Source organism: Scyliorhinus canicula, chromosome 14, assembly GCF_902713615.1.
Source record: "Scyliorhinus canicula chromosome 14, sScyCan1.1, whole genome shotgun sequence".
NCBI lineage: Eukaryota > Metazoa > Chordata > Chondrichthyes > Carcharhiniformes > Scyliorhinidae > Scyliorhinus > Scyliorhinus canicula.
In genome coordinates, this window is record NC_052159.1 from 157,708,350 (window position 1) to 157,725,516 (window position 17,167).

The following is a 17,167-nucleotide window of genomic DNA, read 5'->3' on the forward strand; positions in this document are numbered from 1 at the left end:
AAATCAGAAATATATCTGTCTCCTTCTCGAAGCCATTTGATGACTCAGATTCCACTGCACTATGGGGCAGCGGGTTCCACAAATTCACCACCCTCTGCGAGAGCAGCAGTTCCTCCTCATTGCAGTCCTAAATCTACAGCCTCTCAACAGATATCGGTGACCTGAGTCGCTGGATTATTAGTCCAGTGACAATACCACTATGCCACCACCTCCCCAAAAGTCTTGTGTTTCTCTCTCCACAGGTGCTGCCAGATCTGCTGGATTTGTTCAGCACTTTCTGCTTGTATTACATGATGTCAGCTAACACCAACCCCTACAGGTGTAACATGTATTGCAATGTAGTGCAGTTACTGATTTCAATTTACAACAGAGAGGTTCTATTAGAACCTAGCGAAGCTTTCTTTCCCAAATAATACATGCAATGTGAACAAAATGTGTTTTATTTTAGAAAAATCCTGCATACTGTACAAGACATTATATTACAATAGCCCAATAAATGGAGGTAGGTGCAATTCTAAGTTGTTTTTTTAAACTTATAACAACAGCTCCAAGTCTCTCAGCAAAGCACAGGAACTAAATTATTGCCTGTGTGCTTGCTCACACTGCGTTTACCCCATAAAATTGCTTGTGTTGTGATACAAACAAATTGTTGGCTGGACTAAAGCACAAGGTCAAACACCAGAGCTTGCCTGTGTAACAGGTGTCTAAAACAGAGTTTTGCCGGTTTGAGAGTGTTCTCTGCAAAAGATAGATCTGATTTGATAACTAAGATTTCTTCATGGAAAGTGAAAAGGTTTCTCACACTGGTGGGGAACAAGACTGTGCATTAAATTTAATAGTCGCTTGCTTGAATGTTCTTCAATCGTTGCAGAATTAGCCCAAGTCCACGCTCTGGAAATATTGTACTTGTCACATGTTACTTTCAGCTGTATTTTCATTTGCATATAATCATGAACAAAACCTTTTCTTTCTTTTAAACAAAACACAGCAAGCACTCCCAAGACGAGTCACAGCTCTTGAACCGGGTTTCATCCCAAACCCAGACTTTAAAGCAAGTCTAATGTTTTTACCCTGCCGGTGCCAGTTACCTTTTTGGACGAATCAAGTGGAACTGTTAATCATGACCCACATTACAGACTGATGCATGCACTATAAACAGGGCTGAGAATATGCCAAACATATTCCACTTGGAACCATTATAGTCAAGGAAAAGGATGGCGATCATCACTCCATTGGGGGATTCCAGCCAAGAGCTGGAGCGATAGGAAAAAATGTTAACTTATTCCAGGATCCAGTCCTCTGATTAAAGCTTCAAAGTCTGAGGTATGCAAGGTACCAGAAAGTTGAAGAATATGAATAGACAAGTAACCCTGCCCCCTGCTGGTAATGCAGCATACAGACTGTGGAACAGTCCATTTAGATTAACCTGCAAAGTGGCAGTAGTCACACAGATAGTAACTGACCCTGCGATGAACTGAAGTTTACGGTTGGATGTGGCTGCAAAGGTCATTGTTTCTAACTTTAATCCCTCAAAACAAATTTCAGACAGGTTCCTGTGAAGGAGTTGCAAGAGCGACTTCCCATTAAAACACAGAAGTTATTCAAAGCACCTTCAGCACATGCAATAACTCAAATTGAAATACATTTATATGGAAATTAACTAAAGTTTTATTTTAAATATTTTATACAACACAAATTATTCAGCACCTCATTCGCAAAATAAATTTAAATGCCTCCCCTCTTGTCTAACCTTCACCTCAAGTTGAGTTAATGGCAGCTGTACTTGTAGAAAGAATGCGGGTGATTGCGTGAGAGGACAATTGATTGTTTAATTAAGGAAACTTAAGGAAATCTGATGCAATGGGCATAATTCATTAAGAGATTCACCCTATCAAGTAAGTGATTGTACTTCAAAAAGATTTATGACAGGACTTACATTTGGATCATAAAAGAAAAGGCCAGAAAGCTTATGTTAACACCAATTTGTCCTCTTACACTTTGCTCTGTTACACAGGCAATGCAACAAGCCAAGCTGCGAGTCACAAAAATAATTCTAATAGTACTTTGTGCTCAAAACAATGGTTAAAATCAGACCCAACAAATACTTGCTGCAGTGATGGTGTGATAATTATTTTCCCACTATTTACATTTTAATGCTTAGTCAGTCCTATGAATGCCTTGGACCGTGAATATATTGCAAACCTATATACTAATACACTATATACAAGACACTCTATTCTGCCTGCAGCTTTGGAAAATTGTATCCTTGCGGACAGCATCTTGTGTGGCACGTGTGAATAGTTTTTGCATCATCGATGGCAGGTGTACATGAGGTACCAGCTGTATGCGCACGAGCATCTTTCTTCCTCCTGTCCAATTCACTCACCTCAACAACCCCAGAGATGTTTCCGCAAATGGTACCAAACAGAAAGCATCTTATATATGTCAAAGTAAAGTAGAAAGCTGAAGGTGGTTGTGAGGGTGGGTGGGAGGGGTAGTGTTGATTTATAGCCACGTGGGAAACAGATCCATACGTTCACCCTGACCGTTTCACTATAACACGTGCACCCAGAGCAGTCTCACAGAAATAAAGGTCAAGCAGTGTTGAATCCTACACGGCGGAGCTGCCATCATGACCCAGTATGTGGCTTATATTGTGGGCAGACCGGTTTGAGTGCTGCTTGGAGACGTCGGAAAGAGCCGGGTTGGTTAAAGGCAACAAAGGTGACATGGGCATGGCGGTGCTCTCTGTGGCGAGGGGAGCAGCAGCGATTTCAGGGAAGAGGGTGGTTAGGTTAAAGTTGGAGAGGTGCGGGGTGATGCTGGAAGTGTTGGCCATGGGTCTGGCTGGCATGTCAGGGAGAAGGGGGAAATTTGGCTGCGGGAAGCCAACTGGCCGAGGTGGGGACAAAATGGACCCAAATGGGTTGTTGAGTCCCCCGGCATTGGCCTTCTCTGTGCTTGGGCTGCTGAAGATCGGATTGGAAAAGTAGGGGATGGAGAGGTCATTGGAAAGGTTGGGATGAGCTGGAGAGTACGGAGGGTAAAACGAGGACAGGGGATTCTGTGGTTCCACTGGTATGAGAGCTGGGGTACGGTTTGCACCCGGCTGGGTTACCGGCGGGATGAATGATGGATTAGCATTAATCGGAGGGTTCATCCCACTTTCCGGAATGAAAGGAAACCCAAAGTTCTGAGACAGCGAGTGATCGGGGGTTAAATTATCGTTTGGTAATTGTTGCCCCTCAGTCATGAACCGCACAATGCTTCCTGCCCGAGCACTGACTGGCTGCTGACGGCCAAGGATCATACTACTACTGGATGCCAGGGGTAACTGTAGGCCATGCTCAAAAACATTTCCATTTCTGTGGTTCCCGGAGCGAGACCGATCAGTCTGCCGCATCTTTGAAGCTGATCCCTCTTGGACTGGATGCCGCCCTCGCTGGTTAATGCCCGAGGAACTGGGCTGCTGAATTGTGTGTCCCTGCTCATTCCCGCTGTGGGAAACAGCAGTGTGAGGCATCACCGGCCTAACCGCTCCGTGCACATTGGGAGAAGCCTGTGAGCTTGGGTGGCACTTATTTCCTTGACCTTCATTCATTCTGAGGGAGTTCTTTTGTGCAGACACATTTGGACTGGTATTTCGGCCCTGGCTGTCTGCTATGGAGGGAGGATTTGTGTAGATGCCCAAAGAGTTGTTTCTGGAACCGAGTGCACCTAAAGACATGTCACAACTTTCACGATTTTGCACCTCTCCATCCCTTCTAATGTGAACACCCTCTCTAACTGACGGGCAACTGTATTCGATGCTTGCTGGTGGTACACACTGTGTGTTCCTTGGATGTTCTGGCACTGACCTTTGGTTTGCACCTATCTGCTCACTGAGTGGAGGAGCCAGTAGGCTTTTCATAAAGCTCTGATGGCAAGAACCTTCATTCTCTCTTAAAGGAACTCCACTCCCTTGCATCGGCAAATAAGGCAGCCGAGCCTGCCTCTCAGCCCCTGGGCCCTGACCCAGCCTGAAGCCATGTGACTGCATTCCTCTGTGCGTTGGCATACTGTTGACCATCTCGTTGCCTCTCGATGACTGAACCTCAAAAGTGCCAACTCCCTGAGTTGTTACACTCACTTTAAAAGGGGGGCAGTCAGGAAGACCTTGAACATCAGAATTTATGCAATGATCTAGTGACAACTTAGCCTGCAAACTATGCACAGGCAGGTTTTTGTTCATTGATAAATCAAGATAGGTTCGCATTTCAGTCTGCTCCAGATTATTTCTGGTGCTCTGCATAGTCATCCCCATTCTGGATTCTACATTAGAAGGTGCTTTTCGGATTAAAGCCTCTGCTGAGTAAGTGGAAATTCTGTTCCTCTCCTGCCTGTGGGAGGTAAATGGTATCTCTGAAGGCCGGGACCCGGAATTGGACTTAGAAGCCATTTGCTGATCCAATGACCTTGAGGTCATCAACCTCTGGATGCGAGACTGCCCAGACTGTTCTGGAGGGCCGCCAGCCCCTTGCTGCCCACTTCTAGCATTATCCTGTTGGTGCTGGTGGAGGAGATCCTGGCTGTGGAGACTCTGCGTATGGCTGCTGTGGTGATTTCTGTTGATCACAGAATTGTCGCACCTTTTATCTTGCTGTGAATTTCCAAATTGTGAATGTGGCATTTGCTGCTGAAGTTGTTGCTGATGATGGTGGTGCTGGTGATGGTGGTGCTGGTGGTTCCCTTTTTGTCGTCCTTGACCATTTCCACTTGGTTGCTGCTTTTGCTGGAGTGACATCTGGGGAGTTTGACTCCCTCGCATGAGCCCTCGCTTCTTCTGCATTTGGATTTCTTGCTGTACAGCACGGGGCTGCTGGACACTGTGAGCCTGTGGATGGACTGAACTCTCATTGTGCGGAAGGTGATGCTGAAGGTGATATAAATGCCTTTCACGTATCTGCCCCTGATGGTGTTTGTAATACATGTGGCCGTGGTGGACATTAAGCCCTGCTTGTGAAGAGACGGTCTGTTGAGACATCAAATGCTGCTGCAGTTGCTGGCTGCCTTGCTGCCCTTCCCTCTCCTGGATTTGTGGCTGGGCGTTACAATGAGCTTCAGATGGCCTTAGAGTCTCAGCAGAATTGGAAATCAGGAAGTTAGTTGGTGGGAATAAGGTGCTGAGGCTATCTGTGTGTACTGGGTTGCTACCCGAGACTAATAAACTCGAAGAATTTGTTGGCAACTGTCCGATAAATGTTTGGCCACACTCGGGCACTGGACTTACAGTGGACTTCCCTCCGAGTCTCACTGCTGCATTCTGGCACTGCTTTTGCCGCTTTGCTGTTGAGATTAATTGGTCGTCTGGCCCAGTCCGCTTTGTTGCATCTTTTCGGCTCTCGCTGCTTTGCTTCAAAAGCGGCTCCAAAACGAGGGAAGTCTGTGAGTTCCCTTTCCTCGTATCTAGCTGCTCGTGAGAAAATTCTGTCAACAGGGTGGCTTGGGAAGATTGTTCTGTGTATGTAGAAGGTGCACTGGATAGATCAGCTGTAGCACAAACTGGAAGCTGCTCTCCAAGTTGGGTCTGACCCTGGGAACAGGCCTGCATTTGAATAGCTTCGCTGTGGCATGCATGGTTAATTACACTCAGGGTAGCGGAGACAGAAGATGGGCAAATCAGTGGCATATTTGGTATTTCTTTTACAACAGAAGTTGAAGTCTTATTTACAGACGTTCCTCTTGAGCTTGTATCCATTAGTAAAGTTTGTTGTGTTTGATCCTCAGCTGCCCGAGCCTCTGTCAAATTTGGACTTTGCTCTTTAACACCAAGGGCTTTGACCGATGGTTGGCTTGGATATTCTTTAGCTGCAAAAGGAATTTTCTGAGCTTTCGACCGAACATCACAGACAGTAACATCTGAGGCCAAACTTTTCCCTGGACTTCCATGTTCAAAGATAGCTCTAGCAGCAAGGGCCACAATGTCGTTCTGCTCGGATAAACTGTAGTTATTAAACGTGCTGGTCATTGTACTGATGCAAGAAGCATCATCTCGGGTGGAGTCCGGCAGCATGGAGGCAACAGAAAAGCCACGGCTGCTCCCGGAGCTGGAGGACATGGGTGACTCCGTCTGGCGATGAACAATCAAGGGGCCTCCCATGCTCTCTTGATCTGGGTTGCACAGCTGCTGCTGCACGCCACCTTCGGCCTCTGTGCTCACCAACAAAATGTCTTTCTGAGGTTCACCCTTTTCATAAAACAACATGCCAGTCGAAGTCTCTCTAGAACTGTCGACACACAACTCGTTATCGGCACAAGAGACCTTCACAAATGACAGCAAAGAACCCTTCTCGTTTGATGATCCTCTGTCGCCGTGTGGGACTACCTGCATCATGCTACTGCCATCTTGAGTGCGGATTTCTTTAGTTGCTGCAAACTTGTCCATTTCTAATTGCCCTTTGTACCAGTCTTGGGTCCTTTCTTTGTTGCCTGCATTGCCTTGGTGCTGAGCGACTGTGAGAGATTCCAACTGTGCAGAAACGCTGCTTATCCCAGGGGTGTTGCAAACATTTGCTACCGCAGTTTGCAACTCAACTAAGTCACTGTCCTTGTCGATTGAAAATGCTCCTGAACCCTGAAGAGCTGCATTTGAACAGTACGGTGACGCTGGAGTAACTGATGTTGATACTTCTGTGATTACACATGGGGGAGAAGGTACACTCAAAACATTCTTCATCAAATCACCCCGAGATGATGAGGGTGGCAATGATGCGACTAAAGCCGAGGTGGCGGAAATCACTGCTAATATGTCGGTCTGCTCTCGAGAGACTGATTCCGCCACTGCTGGCTCTGTTGAACATGATGGTAACACATGCTGAGACAGTCTGGGTGCTGATTGCTGCCTGGCTACTCCCTCCTGTGAAGTGACAGAAGTGGTCACTGTGGCTGCCACTAATGTTGGTGTCTGAGGCAGTGATGACTGCTGCGATATGGTCAACCCCTGCGATGATAAAACCTGATCACCACTGGTTAACGACTGCAATGGATTATCTTTGTTAGATTTGGTATGTTCAACACAATTGGCATCCACCTTTGTTTTGTTCCCGGTGCACGTGGCCTTCCTCGTGGCTCCTTGCTTTGCAGAGAGGGATTTCTTCTGCATCTTCTTAGTTTTACAGCTAGAGGATGGACCAAGGGGGGATTTGAGGGGGCACGAACTGCTTGTGTGCCACGTTGATGCCGTTGAAGTATCTGTGCTTGTGCTGGTCACTGTGGCTTCAGATGACGAGGTGCTGGCACCAATGTTCTGGCCATTGGTGGGAGCTGAAGGATTAGCTGCATGGCTACTGGTCAGCTGTAAACCTCCCTGTCCTGCCATCTGTGAGATATTTTGGCTGAGGTTTGTCAACGCACCAAAAGTATTAAGGGCCACATTGGTGTTTGGATCAGCACTGGTTGTTGGCTGAATGATCTGCATGGTGTTCTGGCTGGAAGCCCCCGACTGCTTTACTGGCTGCAGAGCAAACAACTGGCCATTGACAGAGATGGTCTGCTGCTGCTGACCTGATCCCGTGCCAGTGAAGGATTGGGAGCTTGTGCAGGGGGATGACGAAATTGGCCGTGGTAATATGTGAACAAGGTGCTTACCTCCTACTGTCTGCACACTGGACGTGCTCTGTGTGTTACTGCTGCTGCACACCAGTTGATTGGAGTCAAGGGCCGGTAACCTATTGCTAGTTTGAGCTGGGACTACTGACACTGCATTCTGACTGGCTGCTTGTATGATGACAATTTGCTGCCCTGGTCCCTGGCTGGTGAGGGCACCTCTCACTACTGCGGGAGAGGTGGGATTAGCTGGCTGGAGGATGATGAGATTCTGATTGTTGGGAGTGGAAGAGACAGATGATCCTGCAGAGCGGGCCATCTGAATCACTTGCAAAGGAGGAAGCAAAGAAACCACCTTGGCTGCTGGCTGGGATGGAATTTGGGGCTGGGCTAGAACCGGCTGCAAAGGTAGAGGCTGTAAGGGGGCCTGCACTGTAACTGCCACCTGTTGCTTGAGTTGCCTGTAAGCGGAACAGAAGGAAACACCTTGAAATGCTGTGGAAGCTGAGGGAACTACAGTTACATTATTAAATGGCTGGCCACTTTCAGAAATCGAGAAAGTATTTCTGGCGCCCAGATTTCCATTTAGTGGCACTGGCATGATATTAGAGCCCCCCTGACTGACAGGGTGCACAGTGTTGCCCGCGAGCTGTAATGTAGTCCATGTTGTCTGTGTATTACCTGCGGAGCTCATGCGTGAAAAGGTGCTGACACTGTTCGAGTCTGAAGTGCCAGTGTACGTAGAAGCTGGACAGACTGCCCACGAGTTTGCTATTGGACAAGACGACATCACATCTCCATTAGACATTGCCCCGAGTTTGAAAGATGCTGTTGTAATAAAAAGACCACCAATCGACACAGGAACATTTTGACAATCATTGGACACCAACATGTTTTGTGAGCATTCAGTATTTGAAAAGCTTGTTGATCTCAACTCGGGGCTCTGGCCAATTACAGATGACAACCCCAAAACTGACTGTGGTGTCATCCCACTGGGGCTCTCCATACCTGTACACGGTGTGCCAAACTGTTGTGAGCGCAAAGGCAAAGCAAAGCAAGTACTCGTAGTAATGTCAAGAACACTCTGTGTAGGACGTTCACTGGCAGTTTCCAATACGCACTGAGCTAACTTGCCCATGGAACGTTCCAGTACAATTTGTGCAGAGGTGCTTGTGGGACAAGCTAAAGAAGCTGATGCACAACTGCTGAGGGGACACTGAAGAACCACTTGTCCAGAGCTCTTCGTTGAAACATTCAACACACTGTGTACAGTGCTGCTGCTAGTGATGGTGGGACACTGAACACCTTTCAGCGAAGGGCTGGTTGTCGGAAGACATTCGGGATCTTCCTGCTGTGAGATCGGTGTCTGAAGTTGAGCCCCATTTGCTAACTGGGAAATATCAGACATTGCCACAGGCACCATTAAATCAAAACATGTTTCTGGTGTGTCACTGCTCAGAGTATTCAGAGCCTGTTCTGGTGAACTGTGTCCTGCAGGTTGTTGGCAATTCCCATTCAATTGGTTCCCATTTGTGTAGACCAGAATATCATCTTGCATTTGGTTGGAAGAAACCACCATTGTAACTTTTGTGCCCTTGAGTTTCCTCTTCCAGTGAATTGTAGGGTCATCATGCAAGCAGATGTCATTGGCTTTCAGTAACTCAGCAAAACGGTCATTTTCTTTCTGTAGCTCATTCAACTGCTTTCGTAGTCTTACAATCTCTTCACCTGCAGAACAGAATACAAATTTAATCAGAAGTAAATCAGAACTCAAATCTATATCAGCTTGGTTATTTAAAATAAGAAACAGCTTTCTTCCAAACTGCCCGGCATTCTTGCAAGGTCGGTGCTTACCCACTTTGCTATTCCTGTAACTTAAAACGAGGGATGTGGCATAATCCAAGCATTTGGACTGTGACAAAAGCAACGATAATGGACATTTTCGCAAAAAGGTGTTAGGAGCTAACCTTCCCAACATTCTCAATATATCATGGGTGGTTTGTACATCCAACACTGCAAAAATAGCATTATTCCTATCGCTGCAAAGATTTCCCTTTGTTCCTAATGATGCCTTTATTCTTTACCACCTTAACAGGAAAGATAAAGGCAGCATGGTGGCGCAGTGGTTAGCTCTGCTGCCTCACGGCACCGAGGTCCCAGGTTCAATCCCGGCTCTGGGTCACGGTGTGTGCGGAATCTGCACGTTCTCCCCGTGTCTGTGTGGGTTTACTCCGGGTGCTCCGGTTTCCTCCCACAGTCCAAAGATGTGCAGGTTAGGTGGACTGGCCGTGATAAATTGATCTTACTGTCCTTAGTGCACAGGGAGTTGGGTGGGGTTACTGGGTTTCGGGGATAGGGTGGAGGTGTGGGCTTGGGTAGGGTGCTCTTTCAGACGATGGGCAGAATGGCCTCCTCTGCACTGTAAATTCTATGATTTTATGAACACAGTGGCATTCTTGTAGCTTTCATTGGTTTAAAGAAGCAGATGTTAATTGTGTATTTTAAATCACATAGTTAAACAAAATAAAGGTCACTGCTTTTCAACTTAATGAGTTGAAAATCCAGCAGAATAAAAAGCCAGGCACACAAACCTTCCTCCTCTTCCAACATTCCTGGAGATTTAAACACCCACAGAGGGAACACACTCTTCACCACTGCTCCGCCTCTTCGCTAATCAGTAAAGACAGCTTCTGAAGTATATAGTCTATATTCACACCAGTGGCACCATGGAATAATGTGTGTTTATTTAGCATATTTAATTATAAGGGAAGAATTATAAAGCTAAATTTGACACTAAGCCACATATGGTGATATTAGGGCAGATGGCCTAAAGTTTGGCCAATGGGATATGTTTTGGGAAGTTTCTGACTCGAGGAAAGAGAGGCAGAGGAGTTTAGGAATGGAATTCCAGAGCTCAGGGCATTGGCAGCTGAAGCCACAGCTCCCTTTGGTGCAGCAAAATAGGGGGTGGGGGGACTTGAGTCCTGAGTGCGGAGATATCAAGAGGGTAGTGAGGCTGGGGGAGATTGCAGAGAAAAGACAGGCTAGGCCACGGTAGGATCTGGAAAAAAAGGATGAGAATTTTTAAATCAAGATGCTGCTTAACTGGAAGCCAGCATAGGTTAGCGAGCATAAGGATGATGGGTGAATGTGTTGGTGAGTATCATTGAATTTACAGTGCAGTTTTTCTTGTGAGCGGCAGTCTATTTATTTATTGATTTTTAATGTATTTTATTACAAACAGGTATCAAACCAGGTTACAGTGAATAAACATCCAGGAAACATACTTCCCAACAATCAACTATACAGTCTGTACAGATTTGTTCCCTATTTCACCTCCTCTCCCCTGTGACAAACAGCCCCTCAATCACGGTCACAGACTTCCCACACCTTTCCCAAACTCTCCTGCTGAGTCCCTTAACTCATACTTTATCTTCTCTAATCACAGGAGGTCATACAGGTCAGCACGGTAGCATGGTGGTTAGCATAAATGCTTCACAGCTCCAGGGTCCCAGGTTCGATTCCCGGTTTGGGTCACTGTCTGTGCGGAGTCTGCACGTCCTCCCCATGTGTGCGTGGGTTTCCTCCGGGTGCTCCGGTTTCCTCCCACAGTCCAAAAATGTGCAGGTTAGGTGGATTGGCCGTGATAAATTGCCCTTAGTGTCCTAAAAAGTAAGGTTAAGGGGAGGGGTTGTTGGGTTACGGGTATAGGGTGGATACGTGGGTTTGAGTAGGGTGATCATTGCTCGGCACAACATCGAGGGCCGAAGGGCCTGTTCTGTGCTGTACTGTTCTATTCTAGGTCACCCAACCATGCTGCTACCCCCGGTGGGGATGCCGATCGCCCCTCCAGCACAATTCGTCGCCGTGCAATCAGAGAGGCGAAGACCAAGACATTGGCCTTCCTCTCCTCCATGAGCTCCGGCTTCTCTGAAACCCCAACTATCGCCACCAGCGGGTCCGGTCCACCCCGGCAGTCTATTTCAGGCGTTATCGCTGTTGGCTGTGTTCACTCTTAGTCCTTGTTCTGGGCACAAGGGACTGTGGGGCTCTTCTGATACGAGTGAAGCACAGGAACCAGGCGCAGGTTCAGTTTTGTACCTACGTACTTAACGATACCGATATTCTGTTTAAACGTTCACCATTCTTTTGCATTTAAAGCAGGAAAAAATTAATAGAATAGATTGGTGGTTTTGTGGGAAGGGGAAGGAAACAACTTGTTGAAGTTAACTTAAAGTTTAACTTATATTGGGGATAAGTTAACATCTCTTATCCAAAGAAATAGAAGTGATTACCCGATGATTGCCTCATCATAAACCTACCTTGCTCTTTGGCTCCCCCATTCAATAGGATTTCATCGTTCTGCCGCTTCAGTTCTGAGATGTACTTAGAGGCTTGATCTAGTATCATGTTTTTACTCTGCAAGAAAACAGAAACAGTAGGTTGACATCAGCCAGTCCATGAGCATTTTGAAAAGCAGTGGGGAAACTGGGCTACCGGCGAAAGCTAAAAGAAAGGTGATGTTATGTTTGTGCGATTAAATGGCGAGAAGCGAAGAACTCTCGTGGGGCAAACAGATTTTGGAGTCAAAGTACACCAATCATCTCAAACTGGGTTACAGTTCAAATCATAAAGCAATTGGAATGTTGGCTTTTATCGCTAGATAGCTGGAAGACAAGGCAATGGTGTTATCCTTCAGTTTAGGAGTCTTGGTCAGACTCCACACACTGCACAGAGACAGAGGGGCAGGGACAGGGAGACACAGAGGGGCAGGGACAGAGAGAGACGCAGAGGGGCAGGGACAGAGAGAGACGCAGAGGGGCAGGGACAGAGAGAGACGCAGAGGGGCAGGGACAGAGAGAGACGCAGAGGGGCAGGGAGACGCAGAGGGGCAGGGAGACGCAGAGGGGCAGGGAGACGCAGAGGGGCAGGGAGACGCAGAGGGGCAGGGAGACGCAGAGGGGCAGGGAGACGCAGAGGGGCAGAGAGACAGAGGGGCAGAGAGACAGAGGGGCAGAGAGACAGAGAGACAGGGAGGCAGAGAGACAGAGGGGCAGAGAGACAGAGGGGCAGAGAGGCAGAGGGGCAGAGGGGCAGAGGGGCAGAGGGGCAGAGGGGCAGAGAGGCAGAGGGGCAGAGGGGCAGAGGGGCAGAGAGACAGAGAGACAGAGGGGCAGAGAGACAGAGGGGCAGAGAGACAGAGGGGCAGAGAGACAGAGGGGCAGAGAGACAGAGGGGCAGAGAGACAGAGGGGCAGAGAGACAGAGGGGCAGAGAGACAGAGGGGCAGAGAGACAGAGGGGCAGAGAGACAGAGGGGCAGAGAGACAGAGGGGCAGAGAGACAGAGGGGCAGAGAGACAGAGGGGCAGAGAGACAGAGGGGCAGAGAGACAGAGGGGCAGAGAGACAGAGGGGCAGAGAGACAGAGGGGCAGAGAGACAGAGGGGCAGAGAGACAGAGGGGCAGAGAGACAGAGGGGCAGAGAGACAGAGGGGCAGAGAGACAGAGGGGCAGAGAGACAGAGGGGCAGAGAGACAGAGGGGCAGAGAGACAGAGGGGCAGAGAGACAGGGGGGCAGAGAGACAGGGGGGCAGAGAGACAGAGGGGGCAGAGAGACAGAGGGGCAGAGAGACAGAGGGGCAGAGAGACAGAGGGGCAGAGAGACAGAGGGCAGAGGGGCAGAGAGACAGAGGGGCAGAGAGACAGAGGGGCAGAGAGACAGAGGGGCAGAGAGACAGAGGGGCAGAGAGACAGAGGGGCAGAGAGACAGAGGGGCAGAGAGACAGAGGGGCAGAGAGACAGAGGGGCAGAGAGACAGAGGGGCAGAGAGACAGAGGGGCAGAGAGACAGAGGGGCAGAGAGACAGAGGGGCAGAGAGACAGAGGGGCAGAGAGACAGAGGGGCAGAGAGACAGAGGGGCAGAGAGACAGAGGGGCAGAGAGACAGAGGGGCAGAGAGACAGAGGGGCAGAGAGACAGAGGGGCAGAGAGACAGAGGGGCAGAGAGACAGAGGGGCAGAGGGGCAGAGAGACAGAGGGGCAGAGAGACAGAGGGGCAGAGAGACAGAGGGGCAGAGAGACAGAGGGGCAGAGAGACAGAGGGGCAGAGAGACAGAGGGGCAGAGAGACAGAGGGGCAGAGAGACAGAGGGGCAGAGAGACAGAGGGGCAGAGAGACAGAGGGGCAGAGAGACAGAGGGGCAGAGAGACAGAGGGGCAGAGAGACAGAGGGGCAGAGAGACAGAGGGGCAGAGAGACAGAGGGGCAGAGAGACAGAGGGGCAGAGAGACAGAGGGGCAGAGAGACAGAGGGGCAGAGAGACAGAGGGGCAGAGGGGCAGAGAGACAGAGGGGCAGAGGGGCAGAGAGGCAGCGGAGCAGAGGGGCAGAGGGGGAGAGGGGGAGAGACAGACCCAGAGACACACATAGGGACCCAGAGAGACACACACAGGGTCCCAGAGACACACACACAGGGACCCAGAGACACACACACAGGGACCCAGAGACACACACACAGGGACCCAGAGACACACACACAGGGACCCAGAGACACACACACAGGGACCCAGAGACACACACACAGGGGCCCAGAGACACACACACAGGGGCCCAGAGACACACACACAGGGACCCAGAGACACACACACAGGGACCCAGAGACACACACACAGGGACCCAGAGAGACACACACAGGGACCCAGAGAGACACACACAGGGACCCAGAGACACACACACAGGGACCCAGAGACACACACACAGGGGCCCAGAGACACACACACAGGGGCCCAGAGACACACACACAGGGGCCCAGAGACACACACACAGGGACTCAGGCACACACACACAGGGACCCAGACACACACACACAGGGACCCAGACACACACACACAGGGACCCAGACACACACACACAGGGACCCAGACACACACACACAGGGACCTAGAGACACACACAGGGACCCAGAGACACACACACAGGGACCCAGAGACACACACACAGGGACCCACACAAACCTTCGCCAAATGTTACTAATGTGGTAATGAACCGCATCCTATAACAAAGAAAACCATTAATATTCCCCCTCTTCAATAAAGAGCTCCTTTCTTTGAAATGCAGTTTATCGGTGGGAGCCATCATTCCTTGGCATTCCGCAGTCCACCTTAATCAGCTAGATTTTCAAGCTGCACAATTTGTAAACTAAATACTCTTTAGTTCTGGCCCTGAAAACATAAATTTTTAGACAACTAAGGCACAGGGCACTGTGGGTGTACCTACAACACAGGGACTGCAGCTGTTCAAGGGCAATTTAGGGATAGGTAACAAATGCTGGCCTAACCAGTAACACCCAGATCCCCTGAATGTTATTTTCATAATCATGGCAGGTCAGGGAGCCCATTTAGTTGCTCCACACCCCAAATTCAACGATTAATGTATTTTTATAGACTTGACTGGGAATTAATCACAATGGAAATCTGGAAAATAAAACAATAAAAATTACCCCACAGAGATAAAAAATGTAAGACACGGTGCAGGTTTATCAATATTTAATGCAACTAAGGCTTTTGTTTGTGTCTCAGTAAATCCATGTTCTTATCTGTTTCACCCGTATTGATGATTTTCAAACACAAAATTGGAAATTGTTTTACCTGTTTCAAGGCGGGAGAGCATGGAATAAGTTCTCCAATTTTATTTATTCCAGAATTAATCTTCTTCTTTCGATGTCTTTCCACTAGAAACAACAAAGTTGGTATTTTTTTAAGTCAAGTTAGGTTTTTGCCATTACTCTGTTTTTCCTCCCTTTCCCTCAAGATCTCTTCACGTGCCTTTGGACATCTGACAGCTGTGAACGTAGCGTTGTTAATATTATTCCGCGTCACAGACCAATGAAACCCATTTATACAACACATTAACTAGATATTTGAATACAGATACGTTCTTGTTAAACAGGTAATAACCTAACCCCCACCGTACTAATTATTCAGTCAAATACCCAGCAATATAAACCCAGTGATCAAGTTTCAAATTCAGCGGGCAGCACGGTGGCTCAGTGGGTTCGCACTGCAGTCTCGCGGCGCTGAGGTCCAGGTTCGATCCCGGCTCTGGGTCACTGTCCGTGTGGAGTTTGCACATTCTCCCTGTGTCTGCGTGGGTTTCGCCCCCACAACCCAAAGATGTGCAAGATAGGTGGATTGAACACGCTTAATTGCCCCTTAATTGGAAAAAATTAATTGGGTACTCTAAATTTTTTTTTTTTTAAAAAGCTTCAAATTCAGACTGGACCCAGCAGTGCTTACAGAATGGCAGCTAACCAGGTTTCCTAGTTGGATGCCAGCCTCTTTTAGGTACGAGCTTCATTATTCCAGCCCAACAGTGTTCAGCCTCTCTTCCCACATTAGAATTGCAGGGGAAGGTCATGTTGTAATCGGGGTAGTCACTGTGAACACCCAAACTCCTGCTCTACCTTTTAAAGAGGAGTAAGCACATATTTCTGCATCATTTATTTTTAAAATGTCATTAAGTGATCATATCAACTGATAAGTGAGAAAAACCCTAATGTGCCCATTACTGTACTATGCGCGGTAATTACTGTAACAGTATAAGACATTAAATTTGACCATTAGTGAAACAATACAATAGATATGGCCATTGTTTGAAGAGAAAAACAGTGCATTGGCACCTGCTGTAATTGTAACATAGTGGAATTGGAAAATGTTGTAACAGTAAAATAGAGTGGAATTGACAATTTCTGTAATGATACAATTTATTTGTTGATTGCTATAGATGGGACAATACAATGGGTATGTCCAATGCCGTGGACCCCGTTATTACAACAGGACAATACAACCCTCTCCTAGTTCAGCTGCATTAACCCCTTCTGTCTGCTCTCTACAAGAAACACTCCGAGCATCTTCTCTTGCGTCCCGAGGGAAAAGTGTGAGAACGTTGGTGAGAAGGATTGGAATGCACTGCCAAATGGCAGTGTTTCTTTGCTGGTCTGTGCAATGTCCAGCAAGTAAAACCCTTGTACCAGGAATACCAACAACAAAAATCCACCCTGTGTCCATTTTAGACTAATTGTAAAGATCAATTGCTGCAATTAACCAAAAACTCTGTTACTGCGGTATCGTGTGACTATCAGGTGGTTGAAGATAAACAGGACAGACATTGGTCTTTCAGTGCCCAGCAGTTCCTGTGCACAGGACTGTTTTACACAAAATCTTCAAAATGACACATTGTACTCTAAACCAACCATTTCACCTCAGAGTCTGGAGGGACGCTGAAGAGTGAATATTAACTTGCTATTATGGTGTAGTTGTTGCAGACTTGCTTTTCTCTCAGTACTCACACAGGGCACTTTCTCAGTTGTTTACAACAATACTATTACATCTGTAGAGTACAGCTGGAGTACTGTGTACAGTTCTGGGCGCCAGAGAGGAAGGATGTGAACGCATTGGAGAGAGTTCAGGAGAGATTTACAAGGATGGTTCCAGGGATGAGAAATGTCAGTGATAGGGAAAGGTTGGAGAGGTTGGGACTATTCCCCGTGGAGAGTAGGAGGCCAAGAGGAGATTTGACATTATGAAAAT

The 17,167-nt window shown here is 48.0% G+C and overlaps 1 protein-coding gene across 2 annotated transcripts in view; it reads right to left on the reverse strand.

The window, feature by feature from the left end:
- Positions 1 to 424: 424 nt before the first annotated feature.
- Positions 425 to 17,167, reverse strand: part of LOC119977074 (basic helix-loop-helix domain-containing protein USF3) — a 51,567-nt gene continuing 34,824 nt past the window's right edge. For both annotated transcript variants that reach the window (XM_038817646.1, XM_038817645.1), the window contains exons 4-6: positions 15,227 to 15,309; positions 11,907 to 12,003; positions 425 to 9,312 (exon numbers count right to left, since the gene is read on the reverse strand). In XM_038817646.1, coding sequence (XP_038673574.1) covers positions 2,612 to 9,312; positions 11,907 to 12,003; positions 15,227 to 15,309 — 6,881 coding nt within the window. In that variant the 3' untranslated portion in view covers positions 425 to 2,611. The remainder of the gene's footprint in view (positions 9,313 to 11,906; positions 12,004 to 15,226; positions 15,310 to 17,167) is intronic.